The 24,795-nt window shown below is 38.2% G+C and overlaps 1 protein-coding gene across 5 annotated transcripts in view; it reads left to right on the top strand.

Moving 5' to 3' along the window:
• Positions 1-23,939, top strand: part of kank1.S (KN motif and ankyrin repeat domains 1 S homeolog) — a 98,247-nt gene extending 74,308 nt beyond the window's left edge. For all 5 annotated transcript variants that reach the window (XM_018243827.2, XM_018243826.2, XM_041580141.1 and 2 more), the window contains 9 exons: positions 11,449-11,637; positions 13,940-14,048; positions 16,108-16,314; positions 17,918-18,005; positions 19,328-19,547; positions 19,752-19,894; positions 21,370-21,570; positions 23,196-23,294; positions 23,400-23,939. In XM_018243827.2, coding sequence (XP_018099316.1) covers positions 11,449-11,637; positions 13,940-14,048; positions 16,108-16,314; positions 17,918-18,005; positions 19,328-19,547; positions 19,752-19,894; positions 21,370-21,570; positions 23,196-23,294; positions 23,400-23,465 — 1,322 coding nt within the window. In that variant the 3' untranslated portion in view covers positions 23,466-23,939. The remainder of the gene's footprint in view (positions 1-11,448; positions 11,638-13,939; positions 14,049-16,107; positions 16,315-17,917; positions 18,006-19,327; positions 19,548-19,751; positions 19,895-21,369; positions 21,571-23,195; positions 23,295-23,399) is intronic.
• Positions 23,940-24,795: the final 856 nt, after the last annotated feature.

Below are 24,795 nucleotides of genomic sequence, written 5' to 3'. Positions count from 1 at the left end.
TACCATAAATAAACTGCTAAAATCTTTTAACTATTATATAATGGAAGCATTTTTATAAATTATTATTATTTTAAAACAATGAACTCTGTGGGAAATGACCTTGTAATTTGGAGCTTTAGGGATAAGGGGGTTTCCGGATAATGCATGTGTATGTATAAAAAAATAACATATTCCAGGTACATAGATAGCTATAATTGCTATATGGGCTGGTGTACCTAAACAGAATTTTAAGAATGCACCATGAGTATATAGGTATTTTACTAGCCTGGCCATTAAAAATGATACTTGATGACAATGTTATTAATGGGGAACAATGTTAAAAAGATAGTAAGGCTGGTATTTTTCTCCAGAAAAGGTGGCAACCCTAGCAGTATCATAATCACTGAGAAACTTGTTTACTATTGACCTTTCCTTTTGTTTTTTGTTTTTTGATTGTAAAACCTGCTGTTTGGAGACGTAAGTTTTCCTGTTTAGTAACTGGATTGGGTGGGGTGAGGAGTGAACTCCTAGTACTGCTATGCTGACCTGGATGCTAATTGCCTAGTAACTTGTACAAATATGTTTTATGAGGTGGATATTACAAGTCAAATACATAGTAGTAGTAATAATAATAATAATAATAATAATAATACTTATATTGATCTGAAGAACTCTTTCATTACGTTAATCGAGTATTTATTATCTTTGCTAAGGGGCAATTCCATTGGAACTGACACAACTTAAAGGGAGTTAAAACAGATTTTCTTGTCTAACGTCAAGCCCATATGCTGATTAGTATTATCTAAGTGTATTGAAATGATCTTTACCAAGCATAATTCTTCTCGGCTTCTCAACTGAAGGCAAAATGAAGATTTTGTGTATCTGGTGTAAAGTGAAAGAAACAATGGAGAATATGGTGTTCATGGTCAGTCCACGGCCACTGTAAAGCTACAAAGTCATGAGACTGCATTGATTATAAGTGCCTTAATATTCATATGGCTTGTAGGATGGAATAGAGAAAAGGGAATTACTATAAGCATCTGCTTCTAATTTGTTGTCATTCTAGTCAGAAATGACCTCCTAACAAGCAAATTCAATAATATGATGTATGTAGAGAGAGAGCATACTGTATGCGTAAGTGTGTTATATAAGGGGTTTGAATTGAAATAACTCTTGTGCTACATGTACTCACAGAAAACTGTACAAAAATGTGCTTGAAGGCAGCACAGGTCAGGTTGGTCCCTAAAGGGTAATATTTAGTTTATGGAGCCAGGCATCAATATTTCTCACCCACACTGATTTATACATAGCACACATACACAGGGCCACCATCAGAAATCGCAGGGCCCTGTACAACAAAATTTTCTCTGCCCCTGGGCTCCATCCACCTCAGGTCAGCCTCAGGCTCCACTCCAGACCCCTCCTACCCCACAGTAAAAAGGCCACACAAACACAAGCGATAAAATATTAAAAACACTTTTGGAAAAAGTATTATAAAGCCTGCCACCACATCAAGGTAGACTCTTTAAGCAGGTACCTACTCTAAATTGCACTTCGTTTTAGAACGACCAGGCCCCCCTAAACCACAAAAACTCACACGGCCCTGCACAAATATGTACAAACATTGTACACTACATTTTCCTCCTACCTACATCAATTCCTCACACAACAAAGTAAGACCCCCAAACCATACACATATAATGAGCTCAACTAGCCCATATTTACCCTCCCTAATACAAACACAAGCACAGCTCTTTCTCTTCCCTCATGTGCAACCACCCACACTGCATATATTTCAATGTATTTCATGGTCTCATAACAATCAATATGTACTTCAATACATATTTTAGTACACAATTCGAAGCATCTGGAATTGTCTGTCTTAAAGGGACTATACACCCCCCTTTTTAAGATGAGTTCATTCAGTTGGGCGTATGTAGAAAAGGTTCATAAACACCTTGAACTACCAAAAATAAATATAAATGAATCTTTGTACACAGACATACCTGACTTCACAGATTGAAATGAAACCATTATAGTCTGTCTCTGTTGCTGCTACCAGTTCCCATCCCCATGGGCTCACCGTGTAATGCAACTACAGTAGAACCCCCATTTTCATTGTCGGGGGACCAGAAAAAAATGGTGTAAAATCGGAGAAAAGTATTGGTGGGACAACACTTATGTAAAAGTAAGGAAAACTTAAAATCAGGGCATGTAAAATTGATATTTCATAGTAAAATTGATATTTCACAGTACTTCCTCATGTTGTTCCATTGTGAAGTGATGGATTCTGGGACTTGCAGTCCCTCTGCTTTGCAGAGAATCTGTGCAGCTTATTATGAAAAGCAGAGGGGCATCAAGTTCCAGAATCCATCATTTCACCATGGAACAAAGTGAGGGATGGATAGGGAGCCTAGGAATGTATTTATTTATACTGGACTTGTTTCGGATTTGCCCAAACCCAGGCATTATTTGCAGGATTCTGCTGAATCCTAAATGCCTGGTGTAACTGAATCTGAACCCTTAACATGCTATAGAACTATAGACTGCCCAATAGGGTGAAACATTTTTAGTATGCTGAATATTGTAGGGACAGGGCACAGAGAGCCCTGCTACAGCTTATGCTTGAGTATAGGTACACAGAGTGTAGTGTAGTAGTCAGCCCAAAAATGCCCACTTTCACGTACCGTCAGACTATATGTACCTGATGTCAGAATCTTTGCAGAAAATGTCATTAAGGTTTGGAAGTCATAGCATATCCTTTCATTTAAGATATGAGTTCCATGGCATCTTGCTTTTATACAGGTCATGAAACAACGAGGTTACTTCTAATATCCTCATATTTTCCAACAAGGGGTACTTTATTATAATGCACAAGTTTTAATGAGTTATGTGACAAAAATTACATCACTAAGCTCCGTTTATAACTGATGACCTCAGTAAGAGCCGTTTACAAGGATATGATTTACAGGATATTCATGACTAATATTATAACTAACTAATAATACTACAATATAACTAATATTTCCCATTCAATATGTTAAATCCTCAGCCAAAACCACTGGAATGACAATTTCCCAGTCTATCCTGTAGCCAAGACCCTTTAGAAGAAATCCTTACAATGCTGCCATTCATAGATAATGCTTGTGGACTTTAGAAGGAGTGTGATCCAATATCATTGTAACAAAAAGAAAACTCTTTGTCCGTTGTAGGGGACAGAGATAACACCGTCTTCTAAGTATTAATCTCCTTTATATTTTTATTCATTCTTTAATGAAAAAATATAAGGACATAGCTTACTTTATGTAGACAACATTCCATGTGCAGATTGTGACAGCCATAATTGCTTGTCTCAGCGCAACTGTGTGTGCCAATATTTCTGTCTTGGTTGGCAATTTTTAGTCTAAACAAGTAACAGGAAAATATGGAAATCATTATGTAAAATCTTGGTTTTATTACAGTGTGTCACCCCACCCTAGCCTATTTTGTGTAGGAGAGAACTAGACTGGGGGCATAACTAGTGGCCCATGATCCCTAGTGCACTATATAGTGTAGAGCCCCTTTGTCACCCTCCAATGCCCTTTCTCTTAATTACAATGTGTTTCTTGATCTTTTACCTCTATTTATCCATGACATCTTTCAACTGTTGAGTCTAGATCTGTGCTTTGGCCACTACTCTCAGCAGTTCTTTATTCATTTGTGGAAAAATTTTATTATTTATGCCTGGATCTTGGTGCTGTAATACATTTTTGAATATCACATGTAAATATAGGGCAGTTTCATTTCCTGTTATTTCTTACCATTTATTATAAGATCTTCTACAAACTCAGTGGCGAGGAAAGAGTTACTGCCCTGGTTTCGGAATGAGATTTGTTATCCAAATTAGTATATACTTTATGATCAGTCATCTCTTTCCAAAGAACTCTGCAAATGATGGGACTCACTGAAGACAAACCTGTAAAAAGGACACACCTGTCTCCTCTGCTAGTAGAAGTTTATTGGCAGCAGCTTTGTTACCCTTCAGTTCCCTTATGAACCTATGTTCTAACTGCTGGTATCACTGAGAGGAAGCACCTAATAGAAGGTGGGGTGGCTAAAAGATATTGACCAGTGGTACAGCTACAAGTTTCAGGGTACAATATATTCATTGCAACCCCCTGCAGATGCTTGGTCTGCTGTTCCCCCTGTTGTCATACCTCTAGTATTCTTTAGAGTAGATATTACCAAAAGCCTTTAGTAGCCCACATACTGGACTTTAAGACAATGTGACCTGTATATACAAATAAATCCTTGTTTCCTTAAAATGGGAAAGAGCTGATTGCAGCGGTACTAGCAGTTTTAAGTCAGAAAACAAGTTTACTGTTTAAATAATGGGAGGCAGCAAGAGCAGTTATGGGCACTCCTCCAATGGATTAAATATGCCAGAGGAAAATATTTCCTGTGTGCCTAAATCTTGCTTTTTCAGCCACCTTTCCATTCATGTACATAGATATCAGCATCTGCAAAGTTAACAGAGTTCAAATGACAAGGCATGGGAGCAGAAAGTAGCACTTGTTACATGAGGGTGTGTGCTAATAACTACCCACGGCTTTATAATAAAATTTTCTCAGAGCAAAACATATAGAAACTTTTTTGTTGAATTTTATTACAACCCAAATATATGTGTGTGTGTGTATATATATATATATATATATATATATATATATATATATATATATATATATATATATATATATATATATATATATATATATATATATAAACAGATCCGGCCTGGTGCACTCCCAACCAACTTGGTCCAATGCCTGGGTGCAGGCTTCCACAAAATTATATATACAAATATTAACAAACCGCACTCCAGGGTCTTTGTCCTCTGTGACGGCCCGAATTATGGAGCCGAAACGTTGAAATAAAGTCTCACCTTTTTGCACAGAGGACAAAGACCCTGGAGTGCGGTTTGTTAATATTTGTATATATATATATATATATATATATATATATATATATATATATATATATATATATATATATATATATATATATATATATATATATATATATATATATTGTAGCCAATGTTCCATATCCCCAAAGTAGGTTTGCCACTGATTTCACCCAGACAGCCCGGTTTTTGGATGGGCTGCCCAGGTAAAAAGTGCCTGTCCGGTTTTTCAAATTAGGAAATCCGGACAGGACATTGAAGTGGATGGCATGGAGATCAGCCAATTGCTGATCACCACGTCTTCAGTCCTGCCCCCCCCCCACGGCATCCACCACGACCACTATTTCACCCACCCTGTCCCCCCCCCAACATCACTGCCCCCTGCCCAGTTTCGCAAAAGGAAAAAGGTGCCAACCCTACTCCAAAAAACCACACGAAGACAAAAATCTGATGAATAGTAGATATTTTCTTGTCAAGCTGCCTTAAGCTGTCCTTGTATGGATCCTTAATAAAACAGTGGCTTATGAAACGAAGAACTTAACTAGAGGGTTCTTCTTTATAAATCTTGGGGAACATCTTAGATTGTATGTTTTGAAGTTGCATAAGTGTGGAGTTCACTTGAGTCAGTTTGTAGCTCTAGCTGCATAATTGCAGTTTTCTTCAGCAGTCTAACTCCACCCTGCCGACCACAAATAAATGACCGCTCTTCTTATACATGTTGGCCCAGTTCTAATGACTTCTTAGAACTCTAGAACAACAGTGTAATGTACTCTCTACTGAAGTTTGGTGTGAATTACCTCCCAACTGTCCCGTTTTTAGAGGAACAGTCCCTCTTTTGACAGCTCAACCTGTAGTCCCTCATTTGTACTGGAAAGTCCCGTTTTTCTCTGCACTGAACAGCCAGAAAAAGAAACAAAGTTTCTAACTTAATTGGCTTTTGGCATTGAGCCCAGAACAGCCACAACAGAAGATAAGATACATTTGTAACAATTCAAATGTATCTAAATAAGCAAATAAGTAATTGTAGCAATATAAAATAACAGGTCCCTTGGGAAAAGTTAAACTCACAGCTTAAAGGGCAATTCACCTTCATTAGCAAAACTGTAATAACTGAAACATGGTAATTAGGGGTGTGACCACAAAATAGGCGTGGTCAAAAAATCGCCACACTACGCCCGGAAACTTTTTTGTCCCTCTTTTTATTTCCAAAATGTTGTGAGGTATGTTAATACCTAGTATTTTAACTACTTGCATAGCCTTTTCCAAAATAGGACTCCAAGTTGTTGATGGTTATAGTGGGTGATGTTCTCAAACAGGTTTGTTATCCTGCCTGTCTGCAGTTTTATGATTTGCAGTGGGAAATGGTGGCATATTTATCTTATGCACGAATTATAAATACACTTTATCCATTCTTTTTTTTTTTTTTTTTGGTGTTTTCAATAGTCGCCCAAAGTTGCCTCACAGAGGAAACTTTGGGCGACTATTGAAAACGCATTGCCGCGTGTGCTTTAACGCAGGCGACTTTTCATTGCAGCCTATGGGAAAACACGCTGAGGCAGTTCGGGGAGATTGTCGCTCAGAAGACGAGGCAATTAGTCGCCAGGCGACAAAATCTCCCCGAATCTCCTCGTGTGGACTAACCCAAAAGTGTCTCTTTTTACTAAATGTTACCTTTAAGTTGTGCAAAAATAAGTTTTCCTTGGGGGCTATATATTGGAGTGCTGGGGTTAAGTTGTGTAGTATGTATTACAAGCCATACCTACGTACACCCAATAAAAAGGGATGAGCTGCATTCTAGTGTGTATATATATATATATATATACGAGGGCATAAGCACATACTTACAAGAACTTATACCTGGGTGCAAACCAGAAAAGTTTACATATAGTGATTAAATGCTGATGCACTCCAGGATTTTTTGTATAAAAATAGCTTACTTTATTTTATCAATGTTTCGGTCCACGTCTGGGACCTTTATCAAGATAAAAAAAATGCAAATGAGTTCATTATGTAGAATCGCCCACCAGTGACCCATCACCAGACCACACCCTTTTCTCAACAGAGTGTATTAACCCACGTGTGCCCATTGTTTCAGACCTGTGAACCAAAAATACATAATTTAAATAACTTGAAGTTAAAACAGTGTAACCATATAAGTGTAATTGGTGACATACATCAATATAATAAATATTATCACACTTCAGCATAGACAGCATAGTTATTGAGTCCAACAATATTTTTGAGGATTACACATGTAGAAAAGGTGTAAAGGAACAGTAATTTAAGCCTCTAGGAGCTACAGTGTTGAGCATTCTAATCCAGTATACCTCCGTTTGTAAGAATAGTCTATCCCAATCCCCTCCCATTCTATCCTTATTTAAATTTATATAAAAGTGTGATAATATTTATTATATTGATGTATGTCACTATGTGTCACCAATTACACTTATATGGTTACATTGTTTTAACTTCAAGTTATTTAAATTATGTATTTTTGGTTCACAGGTCATGCCCTCAAGTTGAATACATTATGTCAACTGAAACTAAGGGCACACGTGGGTTAATACTCTGTTGAGAAAAGGGGTGTGGTCTGGTGATGGGCCACTAGTGGGTGAGACTACATAATGAACTCATTTGCATTTTTTTGTAACTTGATAAAGGTCCCAGACGTGGACCGAAACGTTGATAAAATATTTCATGCTTGGGGTTAGCAAGTGCTTTATGGTGGTTCATTGTAGTCACACTCTAAGTTTCTTTAAGTACTCCTTTGTTCTTTCCACCTATAGTAGCTTTCCAATGACTTAAAGGGGTTGTTCACCTCTGAGTTAACTTTTAGTATGATGTAGAAAATTTTTCAATTGGTTTTCATTTTTTATTGTTTAATAACACTTAGCACCCCTGGGTGTCAGTGTGAACACCCATCATATTTCCTGCCTTTGTAACATAATCAGATATACTAGGAGTGTCCAGCATGAAATCTCGCTTTGGCAGTGTGTCTGTGCTTGGGTCACTCTGGTTAATTTCCTTTCTAACAGTAACTGCTAATAACATTCTGGGAACAGATCAGCATCAAAGGCTTATATTCATATTTATAGGGCAGAACCAATGCAATAAGAGCTGTATATGAATGGAATCCCTTATCCAGAAACTCATTAACTGGAAAGCTCTAAATTACGTCTTTTACTTTTTACAGGGTGATAGGCTACAAAAGATTGTACATTTTTTTTGGGGTACCCGGCTTCCCCCCCCCCCTACATTTCCTAACATATGGCACATAAACTATACACTGGGCTCATGTGTAGGGCAATTTAACAACTCTATTTTCTTTTATTAAGGTTTCCTGGGCTTGTGTAGTGTAATGTATTTAATGTAACAAATATGTCCATTGAAATTTAATTTCCCGCCGTATGCAAATTAGCCTACTCTAGCGCACTAAACTGCATGAATCCATATTAGTGGCAAAACAATCCTATTGGGTTTATTTAATGATTAACTGTTTTTGAGCAGAGATTATTATTATTGTATATTATTATTTTGTTGTAATATGTTGGATGACTCCGTTCTTGATGTACTTTATTCATGAATACTTGTGACTCGGGCACAACTTTCCTATATAGTCTGCTATTTATTGGAGTTGTGTGGTACAGTGCTGTTTCTCTTCTGTTGTATGGGGATTTCAGACTGATTTCAGTGCTTATTAATAATAGAATTGTTTATGTATTGCCTAGTGAGTGTGTGTGCTTAATGGAAACTATACCTCCAAAATGAATACTTAAGCAACAAATAGTTTATATTATATTAAGTGGCATATTTAAGAATTTTACCGAACTGGAATATATATTTAAGTAAATGTTGCCCTTTTATAATATCTCTTGCCTTGAACCACCATTTCATGATGGTCTGTGTGTTGCCTCAGAGATCAAGGAAAGAGAGAAAGGTCTGGCACACCTGACGAAGGGGGAACGCCCTCCGAAACGTTGTTGATGCAATAAACACACCAGGGGTTGCACCCCGGTTTAAACTGCTCTGTGTGCCAGACCTTTCTCTCTTTCCTTGATCCATTGGGAGTGCCGTCTCCCTCAGGTCCTGGGCACCAGCATTACCTAACGAAGGGCCTGAGTGTGCGCGTGGTTTTCTCAGTATTGCCTCAGAGATCACCTGACCAGAAATACTGCAACTCTAACTGTAACAGAAGTGTGGAAGCAAAAGACACAACTCTGTCTGTTAATTGGCTCATGTGACCTAACATGTATTATTTGTTTGTGTGCACCGGGAATCATAGGATCCCAAGGGGCGGCCCTAATTTTTTAAAATGCCAATTTTGTTTTATGCAAAATCTTTTTATAAAGACTTACATTGTTTGTGGGGTATAGTTTTCCTTTAAGATGTCATATACCATGTATCTGATATTGCATTGCGCTGTTACTCAGAGCTTATCTGCTGCCAGCCACATAGTTCCTTCTCTCAGGCATCATGTGAATAATATACGTTGTCCTTCCAGACTTGTCTGCTCATACATTTTTTCCACACTCTGTTTGATAATACCGTATATGATGAGAATATTTTTGCAAGCACCTGACCTGAAGCCTACCCTGGGAATGTATCACGAGGCTTTACTGTGGGTAACTGGAAAGTAGCTTCATGCTGTATAACTGGAGCATTTCACTACTTGTCATCATTTCATTACTTATATGATTTACCAGAAACAACACAATGCTTGTCAGTCGCATTCACACTACTGTGAGCTTTGTTTTTTATATCCGAGTTCTCAGTCGATACATTCTGTTCTAATTTTGTCGGGACACTTCCTGAACTTATTTCCCCGCCTATAATGTTTTCACAGCTTCCCAGAGAAACATCTTTGCTGTGAATATTTCTAGGACTGGGTCATTAATAGGAGCAACTATCACCAAAACTGATATGGAAAAAAAACTGTCTGGCTTCTGTGTATTTTAACCACTAGTATCAGAATTAGTGCTAAATATTGAAGAGCAGGACATGCTGCCGTTCTATAACATTGTAATGTTGCCCACTCATTATTCATAAAGTTAAATTTATAAAGAGAGTCTGATTTCTCTGTATAAATGTCACTGCTGCTATGTCCAAGCTCTTTTTACATGTACAGGGAACACATATCACACAAGGCACTGTAGATTTGAGCACAGGAACAAAATGACCAACAAGCTTACACTCTAATTAGGAGTCAGAAGAGAAGGGAGGCTGCCGTTTCATTCCAGAGAATAACAAGTTACAGGTGAAAGGCTGTCAAGCTGCATGGTTAGTTGGACATTGGAACTATGTTTTAATAACCCCTCTAGCAGCCATTTAACGTTGAATATAATGTACTAGTTGGTTGGTAGCGCTTGCACTGTATTCTTTGCCTGCTTTTGGATTCCAAGCCTGCTTCTTAACAGTGTGGCTAAATATAAGTATATTTATTTATCTAAGCAGAAAAATGTAATAATATGGCTATTTTAAACCAGTGTTTCAATTGCCAGTAGCAACAAACAGTAAAAGAACGAACCTGCATTTAGTTACTAAGCATTTTTGATCTGCATATGAAAATATTTTCATCGAAATTGTGATATTTTATGGTAGAATTGCTCTGTGCGAGACGGTACAAACAAAACTCACAAGGAAGTGTAGCTAACAGTTGTATTAAGGTATACTATTATCTAAAAACTTTACATCTGAAGAGTATTTCAAACATTTTAATTAGAAAAAAATGCATGATCTAAGAAAAACAAACATATTTTATAACAATATAGACATTGAGCTATTTTCAATACTTTTTGTCCTGCAGGAGATGCAATCTCCTACAGGAGACAAAGAGTTACATGTGCCATTGTCCTTAAAGGAACAGTAACACCAAAAAATGAAAATAATATTTTATAAGTAATTATAATATAATGTACTGTTACTGCACTGATAAAACTGTTGTGTTTGATTTAGAAACTACTATAGTTTATATAAACAAGCTGCTGTGTAGGCATGGGGGCAGGCACTCAAAACTGGAAAAGGAGAAAAGGCTCAGGATACACAGCAGATAATGAATAAGATCTTTAGTATACAATGGGATTATTCAGAATTTATCTGTTATCTACTGTGTATCCTGTGCTGGAATGGCTGCCCCCCATGGTTACACAGCAGCTTGTTTATATAAACCATAGTAGTCTTTCTGAAGCAAACACACCAGATTTACCATTGCAGGGCAACTGTATATTATCTTCTCATTCATTTTTTTAGCCAACATCTCCCAGGAAATCTGACAGAAGAAACTTGAATATTTACAATTAATAAATTATAAATATATGATATCAGGCATCATGATCTTCCCCATAACTCAAGATCAGTGGGCCACCATCTCTAAAAGGGTTTGTCCAGCTCCGTTTCAGCAAGCTTATTATGTGACCTGAATGCCATTGATAAAGCTGATTCTGACAGATTCACTTTGAATTAAAGTTTAGCTATTTGAATGTGAATAAACTCATTATCAAAAATAAAAGACAGTTTGTTTATTCCATTAGGATCAAACGTGGATTGCTTCCCTGAATCACAGTTCATCAATAGATATGCTAATACCAACGATCAGATTATTCACCTTCAACAAAATACTGCACCCGCACAACGGGAGGCCCAAAATATGCCCAAAACTGCCAGCAAGACACCTGCATGTGCTCCAGCCAACCCCGCAGCTGAGGGCGAAACAGAGTACAGTAAGTACATGTCCAAATGTTACCTGTGCAATTGTTTGCTGTTTAGCTCACAGTCAATTTTTCACAGCATTTAAGTGTCAAAACTCTTTTGGTGGCTCCTCTGTTGCTGCAGCCACAAAACCAAATGTTGAGTGAGTCACTTTGTAATAAAAGTACTGAAGTATCACTGACCCTTAATTAGCACAATGTAGAATGATTTCAAGCTGCCTCATCCTGGTCATGATCAGACCTGAAGTAGTTCCTGTAATTTAAATGAACAGTTCAGTGTTAAAATAAAAACTGTGTAAATAGACAGGCTGTGCAAAATAAAAAACATTTCTAATATAGTTGGTTAGCCAAAAATGTAATGTATAAAGGCTGGAGTGACTGGATGTGTAACATAATAGCCAGAACACTACTTCCTGCTTTTCAGCTCTCTTACTCTGAGTTAGTCAGTGACTTGAAGGGGGCCCACATGGTACATTTCTGTTCAGTGAGTTTGCAATTAAGCTCAGATTCAAAAGCAACAGATATGACCCATGTGGCCCCCCCTCAAGTCTCTGATTGGTTACTGCCTGGTGACCAGGGTAACCAGTCAGTGTAAACCAAGAGAGCTGGAAAGCAGGAAGTAGTGTTCTGGCTATTATGTTACACATCCAGTCACTCCAGCCTTTATACATTACTTTTTTGCCTAATTAACTATAATAGAAACATTTTATATTTTGCACAGACTATCTATTTACCCAGTTTTTATTTCTACACTGAACAGTTCCTATAAGTACCATCAATATTCGGGCCCAAATCTACTATTTTGTATAATTTGCCCTTCCGAGAGCCAATCTAACAGTCTGCATTGTGTTGTCCTTAGTTTCTCTAAGGACAAGATCTCACTGGTGTCTTAACGTGGTCATGCACGGGCAAATTTAAAGGCATTTTATAGTATAAAAATAAAAACTGGGTAAAGAGGCTGTGCAAAATGTATAAAGGCTGGAGTGACTGGATGTCTAACATAATAGCCAGAACACTACTTCCTGCTTTTCAGCTCTCTTGGTTTCCACTGATTGGTAACCATGCAGTAACCAATCAGTGACTTGAGGGGGGGCACTAGGGTCATAACAGTTTGCTTTTGAATCTGAGCTGAATGCTGAGGATCAATTGCAAACTCACTGAACAGTTATGTCCCATGTGGCCCCCCTTCAAGTCACTGACTAGCTCAGAGTTAGAGAGCTGAAAAGCAGAAAGTAGTGTTCTGGCTATTATGTTGGACATCCAGTCACTCCAGCCTTTATATATTAAATATTTGGATAACTAACTACATTAGAAACATTTTTTATTTTTCACAGTCTATTCACCCAGTTTTTATTTTTATACTGAACTGTTCCTTTAAGATGTCCTTTAGGGTAAGGTCACACTGGGAGATTCGGGGAGATTAAGTCGCCCGGCGACTAATCACCTCTTCTTTGGGGCAACTAATCTCTTCGAACTGCTTCTCCCTGTCTATCCTGAAGTTGCCTCATGAGGAAACTTCGGGCGACTTTGGAAAATGAAGCGCCCCGAGTGCCATGCTACAGATGATTTTTTTTTTCATTCTAGCAGACGGAAGACTGGGGGAAGCAGTTCGGGGAGATTAATCGCCCCAAAGAAGAGGCGATTAGTCGCCGGGCGACTAAATCTCCCCGAATCTCCTAGTGTGACCTTACCCTTAGACCTGAGTTGGCATCTTATCTGCCTGTGTTTTGGGCCCTCCAACATAACTACCCAACTGATATCTAGTCAAAAACTGACCAGATGTGAATTGGGCAGGTTTGATTTTCATTTCGGATCAAGGAACAAATTGGCTCATTGATGCAGTTCTTAGCCCAACAGCCTCTATTCTGGCCTATCTAATCTAATTTTTTGGCCTCAGGGCCACCTTTGGTGGGCATACCGTGGGCAAAATTCACTAGTTTGCCAAGGTTGCCAAATGTTATAATGTATGGCCACCTTTAGTCAGTAGCATAATACTTTGTGAAGTAAGGCACAAACTTAATTTAGCACATTGGTTTGGGGGCTTGATGTGAGGACTAGGCCCAGAAAGTAGTTTCATGTAGATTTTGGCACAGTACACAATGGTTTATTCTAGGCTGTGATGATTCCTGATTAGTAGTTGAGGTTAAAATGTCAATGTCATTCAAACGTCTGTGTTTATGGTCAACACTGGCAAGCTGGGGTTTATACCCAACTGTCTTGTTGAGCGTGTTCAATAGAAAGCGTGCGGGGAAATGAAGTTATTGCTCTTAATACAATGTAGTTATATACTGTTCTGTGTGTTCATTTTGTGCAGTTAGTGCATCTGGCAAAACTACATTAAAGTCTATAATGAAAAGAAAAGATGAGAAAAAGGAATCCACAAATACTAAGAAAAATCTTCAGTTTGTTGGCATAAATGGCGGGTGAGTCAATTAAATTTGTCTTTTTTTCACAAATTTTTCACCAGTAACACAATAGTGAGAATCAATAGGGGGCCATGAGCATAAATCCTGACTTTAGCGATGATGTCTTCCATAGTTCATACACTAGTCCATCCATATGGAATGTATCTACTTTTAATCAGTTTTTGTTCTCTGACTTGATATGGCAGGTATAAGGATGGTAGAAAAATTCCAATGGCACACAGGTCTGATGAAACATCTCAAGTGTTGATTGCGGAGTGCAGTGCAAGCTTAGGGGCTTGACAAAGGGGTTCGCCTGAAACGTTGCACTGAACTCTGCAATAAACACTTGAGGTGTTTCATTAGACCTGTGTGCCATTGGAGTTACTGTTGGGAGGCGGCCGGGCCTCCACCTGAGTGCACCAGGCATCTCTTGTGCGCCTAGTGTGTAGGGTGTGCAGGGGCCAAAATCTTTCATATTAGGTATAAGGATGGACCAGGTCGGAGTAGTGCGAAGGGGGCATGTCTTACTGGGGATTAGTGGAGTGCAGATGTTGTGCATAAAGGGGGTTTTCACATTTGAGTGAATGTTTAGTGATAGTGATATTCTGAGACAGTTTACAATTGTTTTTTATTATTTGGGGTTTGTGTACGCTTTTTATTCATCAGATCTACAGGTTGCAGTTTAAGCAGTCTGGTTGCTAGGGTCCAAATTACCAATCTAGCATTGATTTGAAAAAGAGACAGGGATATGAATAGGATATGGCCTGAATAAACTGACCAAGTACAGTACATGGGATGTCATATTGCTCCCACTGCTAATTTTCAATGCCTTGCTTTTGGCTTACTACATCCTTAGCCGCATCATTTTACCCTTCTTTTCTCACAAAGCCACAACACCTGCTGTCTCATTTCAGAAGAATTATCACACTGCCAGGCAATTGCATAGGGAATTAACAAGAAGTGATATGGGAAGCATGTAAAGTAACTTCAGCAACTAGAGTTTCCTATTCCTGGTGATATCTTATTAGCTGAAGTGCTTTAAGCGTTCTGTAATTTGGATTATCATGACTACGACCCATTAAAAGACACATTACAGTGTTTACAAAAAGTCCTCATAGAGGCAGTTAATTAGCTCTTAATAAATGTGACTATAGTGCAATGAATATGAGACCTTAGATTGTAAACTCACTAGGGCAGGGGTTGATGTGACTATTGTTTAATCTCTGTAAAGTGCTGGGGAATCTGTTGGCTATTCATAAATAATATATTGTTTTAATACCTGTTATTTTATGTAGAGAACATAATGAGGAAAAAGGTCTGGGGTTCTTTTAAGTAAATGATTCCTAGTTTTGACTGCACCGATGGAGCAATACAGTAAAGCAATATGTAGCTAATTTACCATTATTGTTTGCTGTTTTCACTAGGATCTACAGTATCTTCATATCCAATGCTAACACTTTTCCTTAGATACAGGGTATTCAAAAAATACTATTCATGGGTTTAACAATGACCTATTGACAATAACCAGAACCAGAGAGGAGCACTAATCTTTACTTACTATACACGTGAGCTGTCCCGGGTGCTGGTGAAAAGTAAATATAACCCAAAAACAAGCATTGAATTCATTTGGGAACTAGAGCAAATAAGTGATTTATTGAAAAAAAAATATCAACATTTCGAGCTAGTTCCCGAAGGAGCTCAGTAGTTATGTGTACACACACACTTTGTATTAAAGGTTTCATTCCATTAGGGCAGAGACACACGCTGCTATTTCGAGAGATTAGTCGCCCAGCGACAAATTGCTTCTTCTTCGGGCGATTAATCTCCTGAACTGCCTTCCCACCGGCTTTGAATGTAAATCCCCAGCGGGATGGCACTCTGATCGATTTGGCGTTCCGAAGTCGCACAAAGTTTCCTCGTGAGACAAAACGAAGTGTTCCGAAGGCAATTTAGGGAGATTAGTCGCCCGAAGAAGAAGCAATTTGTCGCTGGGCGACTAATCTCCGGAATACCAACGTGTGTCTCTGCCCTAAAGCATCCATCCCAGAAGAAATAAACAGCTATTTTCTCTCTCAAGGTATGAGACAACATCTAGTGATGAATCAAGTTCTGATGATAGCTCCTCCTCAGAGTCAGATGATGAATGTGAAGAGGAAGAAAGCTTCAACGAAGAGTCTGGGGATCTGTATCACGGTGTAGTCTGTGTCACCCCAGGATCTCCAAGCAACCTTGAGGAGAAGCAAGTCAATGAGAAAGAACCTGAAAAAGTGGAAATCAGGGAAAGGTAATGATGAATTTGCTCTTGTGTATGTTTGTCGACAGAGATAGGTGAATCTCTCCTTAACTTCTGAGACGAAAGTAGAAACAGTGCTTAGTGATGTCATCACTATAATCTGTATAAAACTCTTGTGCCTTTATATGATCATGGAGCTCCTCTGGATGCTCATGCACAATAACCTTTTATTTTACAATAGGCGGTATATTATTCACTATATAAAGAACAGTTAAATATAAATATAATCTGCCATGCTTATATTAAAGGGGATATAAACCAGAAAATGAATTGATGCAAACTTTGCAAAAGCACTTTGCAAAAGGTGCTCAGAGTTTGCTCCAATTCATATTCTTGGGTTTTGATCCCCTTTAGTATCATGTAGATACCAGGAGCATATTCATACTTTTTTAGACTGTAAGAGGCACATTTATCAAGGGTCGAATTTCGAATAGAGATGCACCGAATCCACTATCCTGCTGAAAAAGGGCAAATCCTGGCCGAATCCCGAACCAAATCCTGCATTCGGTGCATCCCTAATTTCGAATTCATGTGAGTTTTTTTTTTAAAACTCTCATGAACTCGAAATTCGACCAATTGAAATTTATTATAAATTTTTTAAATTTTCGAATTTTAAATACTCAATTTAAGGTTTTTTTTCTCCAAAAAAACTCGAATGTCAGGAAGGCTGACAAACAACTCCAAATTGATCCCAGGATGTCTCCCATTGACTTAAACAGCAATTTGGCAGGTTTTACTAGGGGAATAGTCAAATTGAATTCTTAAAGGGCCAGCGTATGATAAATCTTGAAAATCTAATTAGAATTTTTTGAAAAACTCAAATAGAATTTGAATAACTCCCTAGTCGAATTTGACAGTTTTGACCATAAAAAAAACGTAACATTTCGAATTAGAATTTTCAATTCGACCCTTGATAAATCTGCCCCTTAATGTTCCTATTTTTTCTAACAGAAGGTATGACATCAAGTCTGTTTTAATGTATTGGTATTAGATGCATAGCTGCTGTTCTGTTGGGAAGTGACATAAAAGAACAGAACATACAGTGACAGGTGATGGCTGATATTTGGAGAGTTCCTGTGACCAGGTGTTGCACACAAAGAGCAGAGCAGCTGAGTGAATGTCATGCTTTTGTTACTCTGCCTTTGTTTGTACTGTAGAAATGAAGCTATTGAGTGGAAGTTTATTTTATAGATGTAAAAATAGTTCTATATTCAGAATGTTACATGCGTGCTATTTCAGATATATCTTGTGTTATGCTTTATCCATTATATCTTTTCTGTTTTGGCATCCTATATACATTCAACAGTTATATTTTTTTCATGCTCCTAATTATAGAAGTTACACTTTTCCCCTTGTTTACCAAGGTGCAGCTGATACTTCTCTTTATGGTTCACCCTGTACATTGAATGACTGTGACATTTTTACGATTCATGTAAAAATAATTCTGTCAGCATTGTGGTATTGTGCGAGTTTATGGTTTTTGTTTTTGTTTTAAACAGAGTAAAATGCTAGTTTGGGTTGGGCCGAAAATGTAAAAAGGAATTGTTGGTTTAAGGCAGAAATGTAATTAACTGAACCTCTGCAATTTCAACAGATATGAGCTGAGTGAAAAGATGCTCTCGGCTTGCAGTTTGCTGAAAGACACGGTGAGCGATCCAAAGGCGTTGGCAAACAAGGATGTGGTAAGCTCCCCTCAATGATACATTATAATTTATTCTAATTTGAATATTTGAAGGTAGTTCTTTTTATTCATCTTTTTCTGGCAATGTGAGACCACAGACCAATGTCACTCGGTGCTGTACTTATTTTAAGAAGTGCTCATTCTTTTCTGAAAGGCATCAAGGCTTCCTGCTAACCAATCAGATCCTTTGCTTCTGTTTGCTAAGGAGCTAGGGAACACTGAGGATCAGCCCTTCCCTTTTGTATAATTATATGATGGGGCTAAATGTTGGCCATAACAATCACTGAGTTTACAGAATCTTTTCTTCCATGAGCCCAATAGAACCTGGCAAAAGATGTTTATTTCTAAATAAGAATTTGTTTCAAAGGCCATGCTCTACAGCTTGTGCTTGCATGTCACATCCTACCCCAGCTGTTCAGTGATTTTGCTATAGGCATGTTTCTATCTAAAAATTACCCTCTTTATGTAAATCCATAAATAATACTTGAAAAGTGTAAAATCTGAGTCTATCAAATATGTACAAGACAGAGATTCTGTGAGTGCTTCATAAGGGTAAGCAACTCCTGCTCCTGTGAGCTTAAAGGGGAACTATCATGAAAATGAGAATGTAAAATAAGCTTCATCATACTGAAGTAAGAAACTTTCTAAATACAATCAATTAAAAATTCTTAATTGTTTCTGAAATAATCAAATTTATATTCACTATTCTTCTCACAGCATCTGTTTCTCTTCATTCTGTCTTCATGCAGCAGTTGGATGTCAGATGAATGATCCAATATATCTTATAGGGGGGCTCCCTTTCCTAGCAGATGTATTCAAGCTCACTCAAATAACTGATTCCAGTACAAACAAAATCTAACAAATGAACTGCCTTTTGCACAAATTCTGCATGTAGAGAGACAGGATTTCTGGGGATTTTAATACAGTGAGCTCTAATACATCTTCTAGGTAAAATGAGCCCCCCTATAAGATATATTGGATCATTCATCTGATATCCAACTCCTGAATGAAGACAGAATGAAGAGAAACAGATGCTGAGAGAGGAACAGTGAAGATAAACTTGATTATTTCAGAAATGGTACTTGATTGTATTTGGAAAGTTTCTTATTTAAGTATGCTGAAGCTTATTTAAAATTTTAATTTACTCAATAGCTTCCCTTTAATATGGCCCGACCACCCTGTCCCAATTGCTTTTCATTTCAGTCCCAGTGGCCTGGTTTTTCAGGAAGACTTGACAGGAGGCAAAGTAAAACTACATTTCTAGAGGAAATTGTACACTTTAGCTGTTTGTACATATATGTAATTTTATTATGATTATTGCAGAGGCTGTGTTTGAACACAATACAAAATGAGTGGTTCCGAGTATCCAGTCAAAAGTCTGCAGTGGCATCAATGGTGGAGGATTATATAACTGCATTCAAGGACCTTTCCCCCGCTGTCTTAAGCTACATCATAAATATGGCAGATGGCAATGGCAACACAGCACTTCACTACAGCGTATCCCATTCCAACTTTGACATTGTAAAGCTGCTGTTGGATGCAGGTTAGTTTTCTCCTTGTAGATGGAGATAGAGCTCTCTGTTGTGATCGATTTTAATACAGAGATTCGTATTGTCACTGGTGTGCTTTTGAAAACATTTTATTTATGTGGCAATAAATGGTATTTGTCTGTGTGTTTCCTCATACAATCGTGTCTTTGATTGGCCTGATGACTTCATGCCTCACTAAAGTGTTTGTTTCTTTGCAGATGTCTGTAATGTAAATCAGCAGAACAAGGCTGGCTATACTCCCATAATGCTCGCTGCTCTTGCAGCTGTGGAGGCACCCAAGGACATGGGGGTAGTGGAGGAACTCTTCAGCTCTGGAGATGTCAACGCCAAAGCTAGCCAGGTCAACAACAAGGGATCTTACTTTGTTGAATGCACTCTGCCAAGTAAAGGGTTAAATGTCAATCCTGTTGTTTTAGGGTTTCTACTATTGGACTTACTGATTGGTACCAGGGTTGCCACCTGCCCAGTATTTTACCAGCCTAGCCGGTAAAATAGCAGCCAAGGCTGGGGCCGGTATTACAAATTTAGTGTCAATGTATAAAATGGTAAATTTGTAATCCCTATTGTTCTGCCCCTGGCCCGCCTCAAATCTGCCCCACGTCCGCCTCAGATCCGTCCCCTCTCTGCTCCCCATCTCACCTAATCCAAGCACTATAGTCCCTTCCTGGCCAAAACTATTTACAAAATCTAACAAAATACCTGCCTTTTGCACAAATTCTGCATGTAGAGAGACAGGATTTCTGGTGATTTAATAGAGTGAGCTCTAATACATCTTCTAGGCAAAATGAGCCCCCTATAAGATATATTGGATCTAACTGTCAATGAACACCCAACTCCTGCATGAAGAGAGAATAAGGAGAAACAGATGCTGAGAGAGGGATAGTGAAGATAAACTTGGTTATTTCAAAAACGGTACAGAATTTGTAATTGATTGTATTAAAAACGTTTCTGATTTCAGTATGCTGAAGTTTATATTTAATTTTAAATTTGCGATAGTTCCCCTTTAAGCAACAAGTAAAGACAGGCTTCAGTTCCCTACCAGGTCCATCTAGTTGCTGATTGGTTCCTGTGCTATAGTGCAATGTGCTGAGTGCTGCCGGGACCTCTGTGCATCCTGGGCAAGTGGGCAGCAGGAAGTGGAACAGATGGGAAGCAGGAAGTGGAACAGATGGGAAGTGCTAGTAGGGATTTTGGAGAAGTTTTCAATAAATCAGCCCAAAACATACCTTTTCTCAGCACACACCTTCTATATTTGGAGCAGTATAATGCACTGGCACATTCTTATTTTCCACACAATTTGTCACCTTTAATGTTTATGCTGCATGATTCATGATCGGGCCAGAATATAGGAATATTATGTAGAAAAAAAAGAGTAGGGGGAAAATATTAGTATGACTTATTTCCCAAAAGCTAATGGGTGCCACCTTTTATAATGCGAGGATTCACACTGCATCATCTGTCCCATGTTGTTAATTCCAGTCATTAACTCTGTGTAAAGTCTTTGGACTACATCAGGTTTACTTTAGGAGAGCTAATAGTTCTAACAGAATCTTTACCAAAGAGAACAAAGAGGGCAACATTCTGAAGCAGATTACACTGGAGTAGAGGCTGCAGCAGACTGTAAGCTCTTTGGAGCATTGGCCTCATTCCAACTCCTAGCACTTACATATTGTATACAAATAAAAAACAAGCATTAGTGGAAAACATTCAACATAAGAACAATAAATGCAGTATATAGGGTTGGGAATATATTGCGTTTATAATTTATATGTCCTCCACTGTGTTCATTTGTTCATGAATATGTTATGTTTGCAGGCAGGCCAGACTGCTCTGATGCTTGCTGTAAGTCATGGACGAATAGACATGGTCAAAGGCCTCTTGGTATGTGGAGTTGATGTCAATATACAGGATGATGAAGGCTCCACAGCACTAATGTGTGCAAGTGAACATGGACATGTGGAGATTGTGAAACTGCTGCTGGCCCAGCACGGCTGCAATGCTGCCCTAGAAGACAATGTAAGTGACTAACATACTTTACTACAAGACTGAGTGTACATTCTGGTGCATGTGCTTTTGTGGCTGCAGGCCCGGATCTGTGGGGCTGCTGTAAGATGCCATATAAAGTGACTATTAAGCAGGCTGGTGGGGGTTGTACAAATCTGTTTGGGCCTCTGTGTACTAGGAATGAATCCCAGTCCAGTCCTGTGTGGCTGCCATGCTGTTTTTCCATTGTGCTCCGTCCCATAGCACATGTGTCCATTGCACTTCAGTTGTGTAGGTCTAAATATCCAGGTAAGAAGACAAATTCTGAATGAATAAAAAATAGATCTTGGCTTGTTTTTGTTGCTATAGGCACTCTAGGGACACCCCCTAAAGCTGCAGCCCTATGTCCGAGCCTCCAGTGCCTAAATATAATTATGACCTTCATGGGTACATAACTGTAAGGATAAACAGAAGCTATAGAAGAGTGTTTATGAGTGTTGAAATACACCACATATTAGTTATGTACACAAAAGCTCCATGAACACTGTGAGCTGTAATTTGCCTATTCCAGCATATTTTCACCACTTTTCGACCCTAAAACTGGCCATAGACGCAAAGATCCGATTGTACAAATCATCGTACGATCGGACTTCCCCATCTCCCGACCTGCCACTAACCATTCCGATCAAATAAAGTAGAAAAGAACAGATCAGGCGATGTTCTGCCCCTGACAGCAATCGTACGAAAGTTATGTCCGACCAAAGTTAGTGACAGTCTCCCTCTGAAAATTGTACGGCCGGCAATACACGCAGAGATATTATCGGCAGCCGTCAGAAATCTTTTAACCTGTCCAATCGACCAAACGACCGAAATTTGTACGAATCCTTGATTCGTACTATCAGATCTTTGCGTCTATGGCCAGCTTAAGAATCAATATTTGTAGGTGCTTATAGGCTGTAATATGGTATCCCAGTGTGACACCTGTGATAGAAACTGCTGTGTTTGCTTCAGAAACACTACTATTCTTTATATAAATAAGCTGCTGTGTAGCAATGGGGGCAGCCATTCAAGGGAGAAAAGGCTCAGGTAACACAGCAGATAAGCTCTGTAGAACATAATGGTGTTATCCATTATCCACTAGTTAACCTGTGCCATATAGCCTTTTTTCAATTTCCTCCATTATTACATGGCAGCTTGTTTATATGAACTATAGTAGTGTTTTTGAAGCAAACACAGCAGTTATACCAGTGCAGGGCAACATTACATGATATTCTCATTGCTTTAAAACATTCATTTTTTGGTGTTACTGTTCCTTTAAGCTTTTTCACTCTGTCTTCCATTGCACGTACAGAACAACAGGGGGTGCTCCTGCCAAACTAAAAGAAAAATGTAATGTATATGTTCCTTTCAACTAATCATCCAAACAGAAGGAAGTCACTGAAAAAAGTTACAATTCAACTGCAAATGTTTCTGTGAGATACAGTAGCAGAGCTGGGAGTTGGTCACATCATGTGCAGAATGCAAATGAAAAACTCTTTTTACACATCAGACTGACAGAATGTGAATGTTTTGCACAGTGCTGGTTATATTCCTGCTCAACTCTGGTTTATTGAGGAACCACAAACAGTACATTGGTTAAATATTTGCTTTTTTTCTAGGATGGAAGTTCAGCCCTGTCCATCGCTCTGGATGCTGGTCATAAAGATATAGCAGTTATTCTCTATGCACATTTAAATTTCTCAAAAACACCGTCGCCTGTAAGTTCTGCTAATAGATACATAGTATTCTAATAAAAGCTGATCTTGTTTACTTGTGCTGTGCTGTAGACCTGTTAATTGAATAATGTTCATTTCATTCCCCAGGGCACACCCAGACTCAGCAGAAAGTTCCCCCCAAGTCCAACACAGAGAGGCCCAGTAGACCATTGAAAGAAGAAACATTTCCATTCTTTATTTTCTCCTCTCTGGGAGCTGCTGCTAAACTGTTCATACTGACAGATACTGAATGTAATATTCTTGTGCCTGGACACACCAGCAGACATAAGCGATATCTGTATATATTATTAGCATTATACCATGCCAGTGCCTCTGTGATTGGCTAGAACAAGGACACTTGCATTCATGGACAGATTTGGAAAGGCGGTTTCACCCCAGGCCCAAGAACCCAAATATCAGACTATACCTGTCTTTTAATGTTGCTAAATGTTTCCAAGTGCCATATGCCTACTGCCTAGTTCTACATGTAGAACATTTGATATTTGCTTCCCAATCTGTAATGGGTATCCTTGTCTAATACATCCTCAGCACTTAAAGGGGAAATATCACTAAAATGAAAATGTAATATCAGCTTCAGCATACTAAAGTAAGACACTTTCTAAATACAACCAAATAAGCATTCTACATTGTTTCTGAAATAATCAAGTTTATATTCACTATACCTCTCTCAGCATCTGTTTCTCTTCATTCTGTCTTCATGCAGCAGTTGGGTGTCAGATGAATGATCCAAGTTTATCTTCACTAGGGATAGTGAAGATAAACTTGATTATTTCAGAAACAGTACAACATTTTTAATTGATTGTATTTAGAACCTTTCTTATTTCAGTATGATGAAGCAAATTTTATATTTTCATTTTTCGCAATAGTTCCCTTTAAGCTGGTCATTGAGTGTTTGTTTGATGGACGAGCACAAGTGGATGGGTGAAAAAGGAAGCTTTCGGGATGGGTGTATTATGCAAGTTTTATATTAATTTTAAAAAAAATCAACAAATGTTAAATAATTCAGTATTTCCTGGATATTGTAAAATACATAAGAAAAATATATGGTATATGTCCCGAGTGTATGTACGTTTTTAACATGTGTAGTATTGTATAATATCTGTATAATGTTTATAAAAGAAAGTAAGGTCACCAGTTACAATGTATGTCCTTTACTTGCTAATATAAAAGGATGTTGAGATATATGCATATTTATATAATAGCCGGTCCTGTGTCTTTTAGAGTTGTACGTTTTTAAATGTTTGACGTGCCTTAGGCTCTTGCCATATCTGCTCAATAAACGTTCATTATATTGTTTTTATCCATCTTACATAGTAGTCTCTGCCTTTCATTCCTGCATTGAGAACTGTCAGAAGGGCTTTGATGGATTGAAGGATTGGTTATTATACTACTGACCAACTAGTTAATTATAAAAAATACAATTACATAGGGAATATTTTTTATAATTTAAAAGTCGCCCGAGGAGGTCCATGACAATATGTTA

The sequence above is a fragment of the Xenopus laevis genome, chromosome 1S (genome assembly GCF_017654675.1).
Source record: "Xenopus laevis strain J_2021 chromosome 1S, Xenopus_laevis_v10.1, whole genome shotgun sequence".
Lineage (NCBI taxonomy): Eukaryota > Metazoa > Chordata > Amphibia > Anura > Pipidae > Xenopus > Xenopus laevis.
The sequence above is the reverse complement of the archived record's forward strand: the minus strand, read 5'-3'. Positions and strand labels throughout refer to the sequence as shown.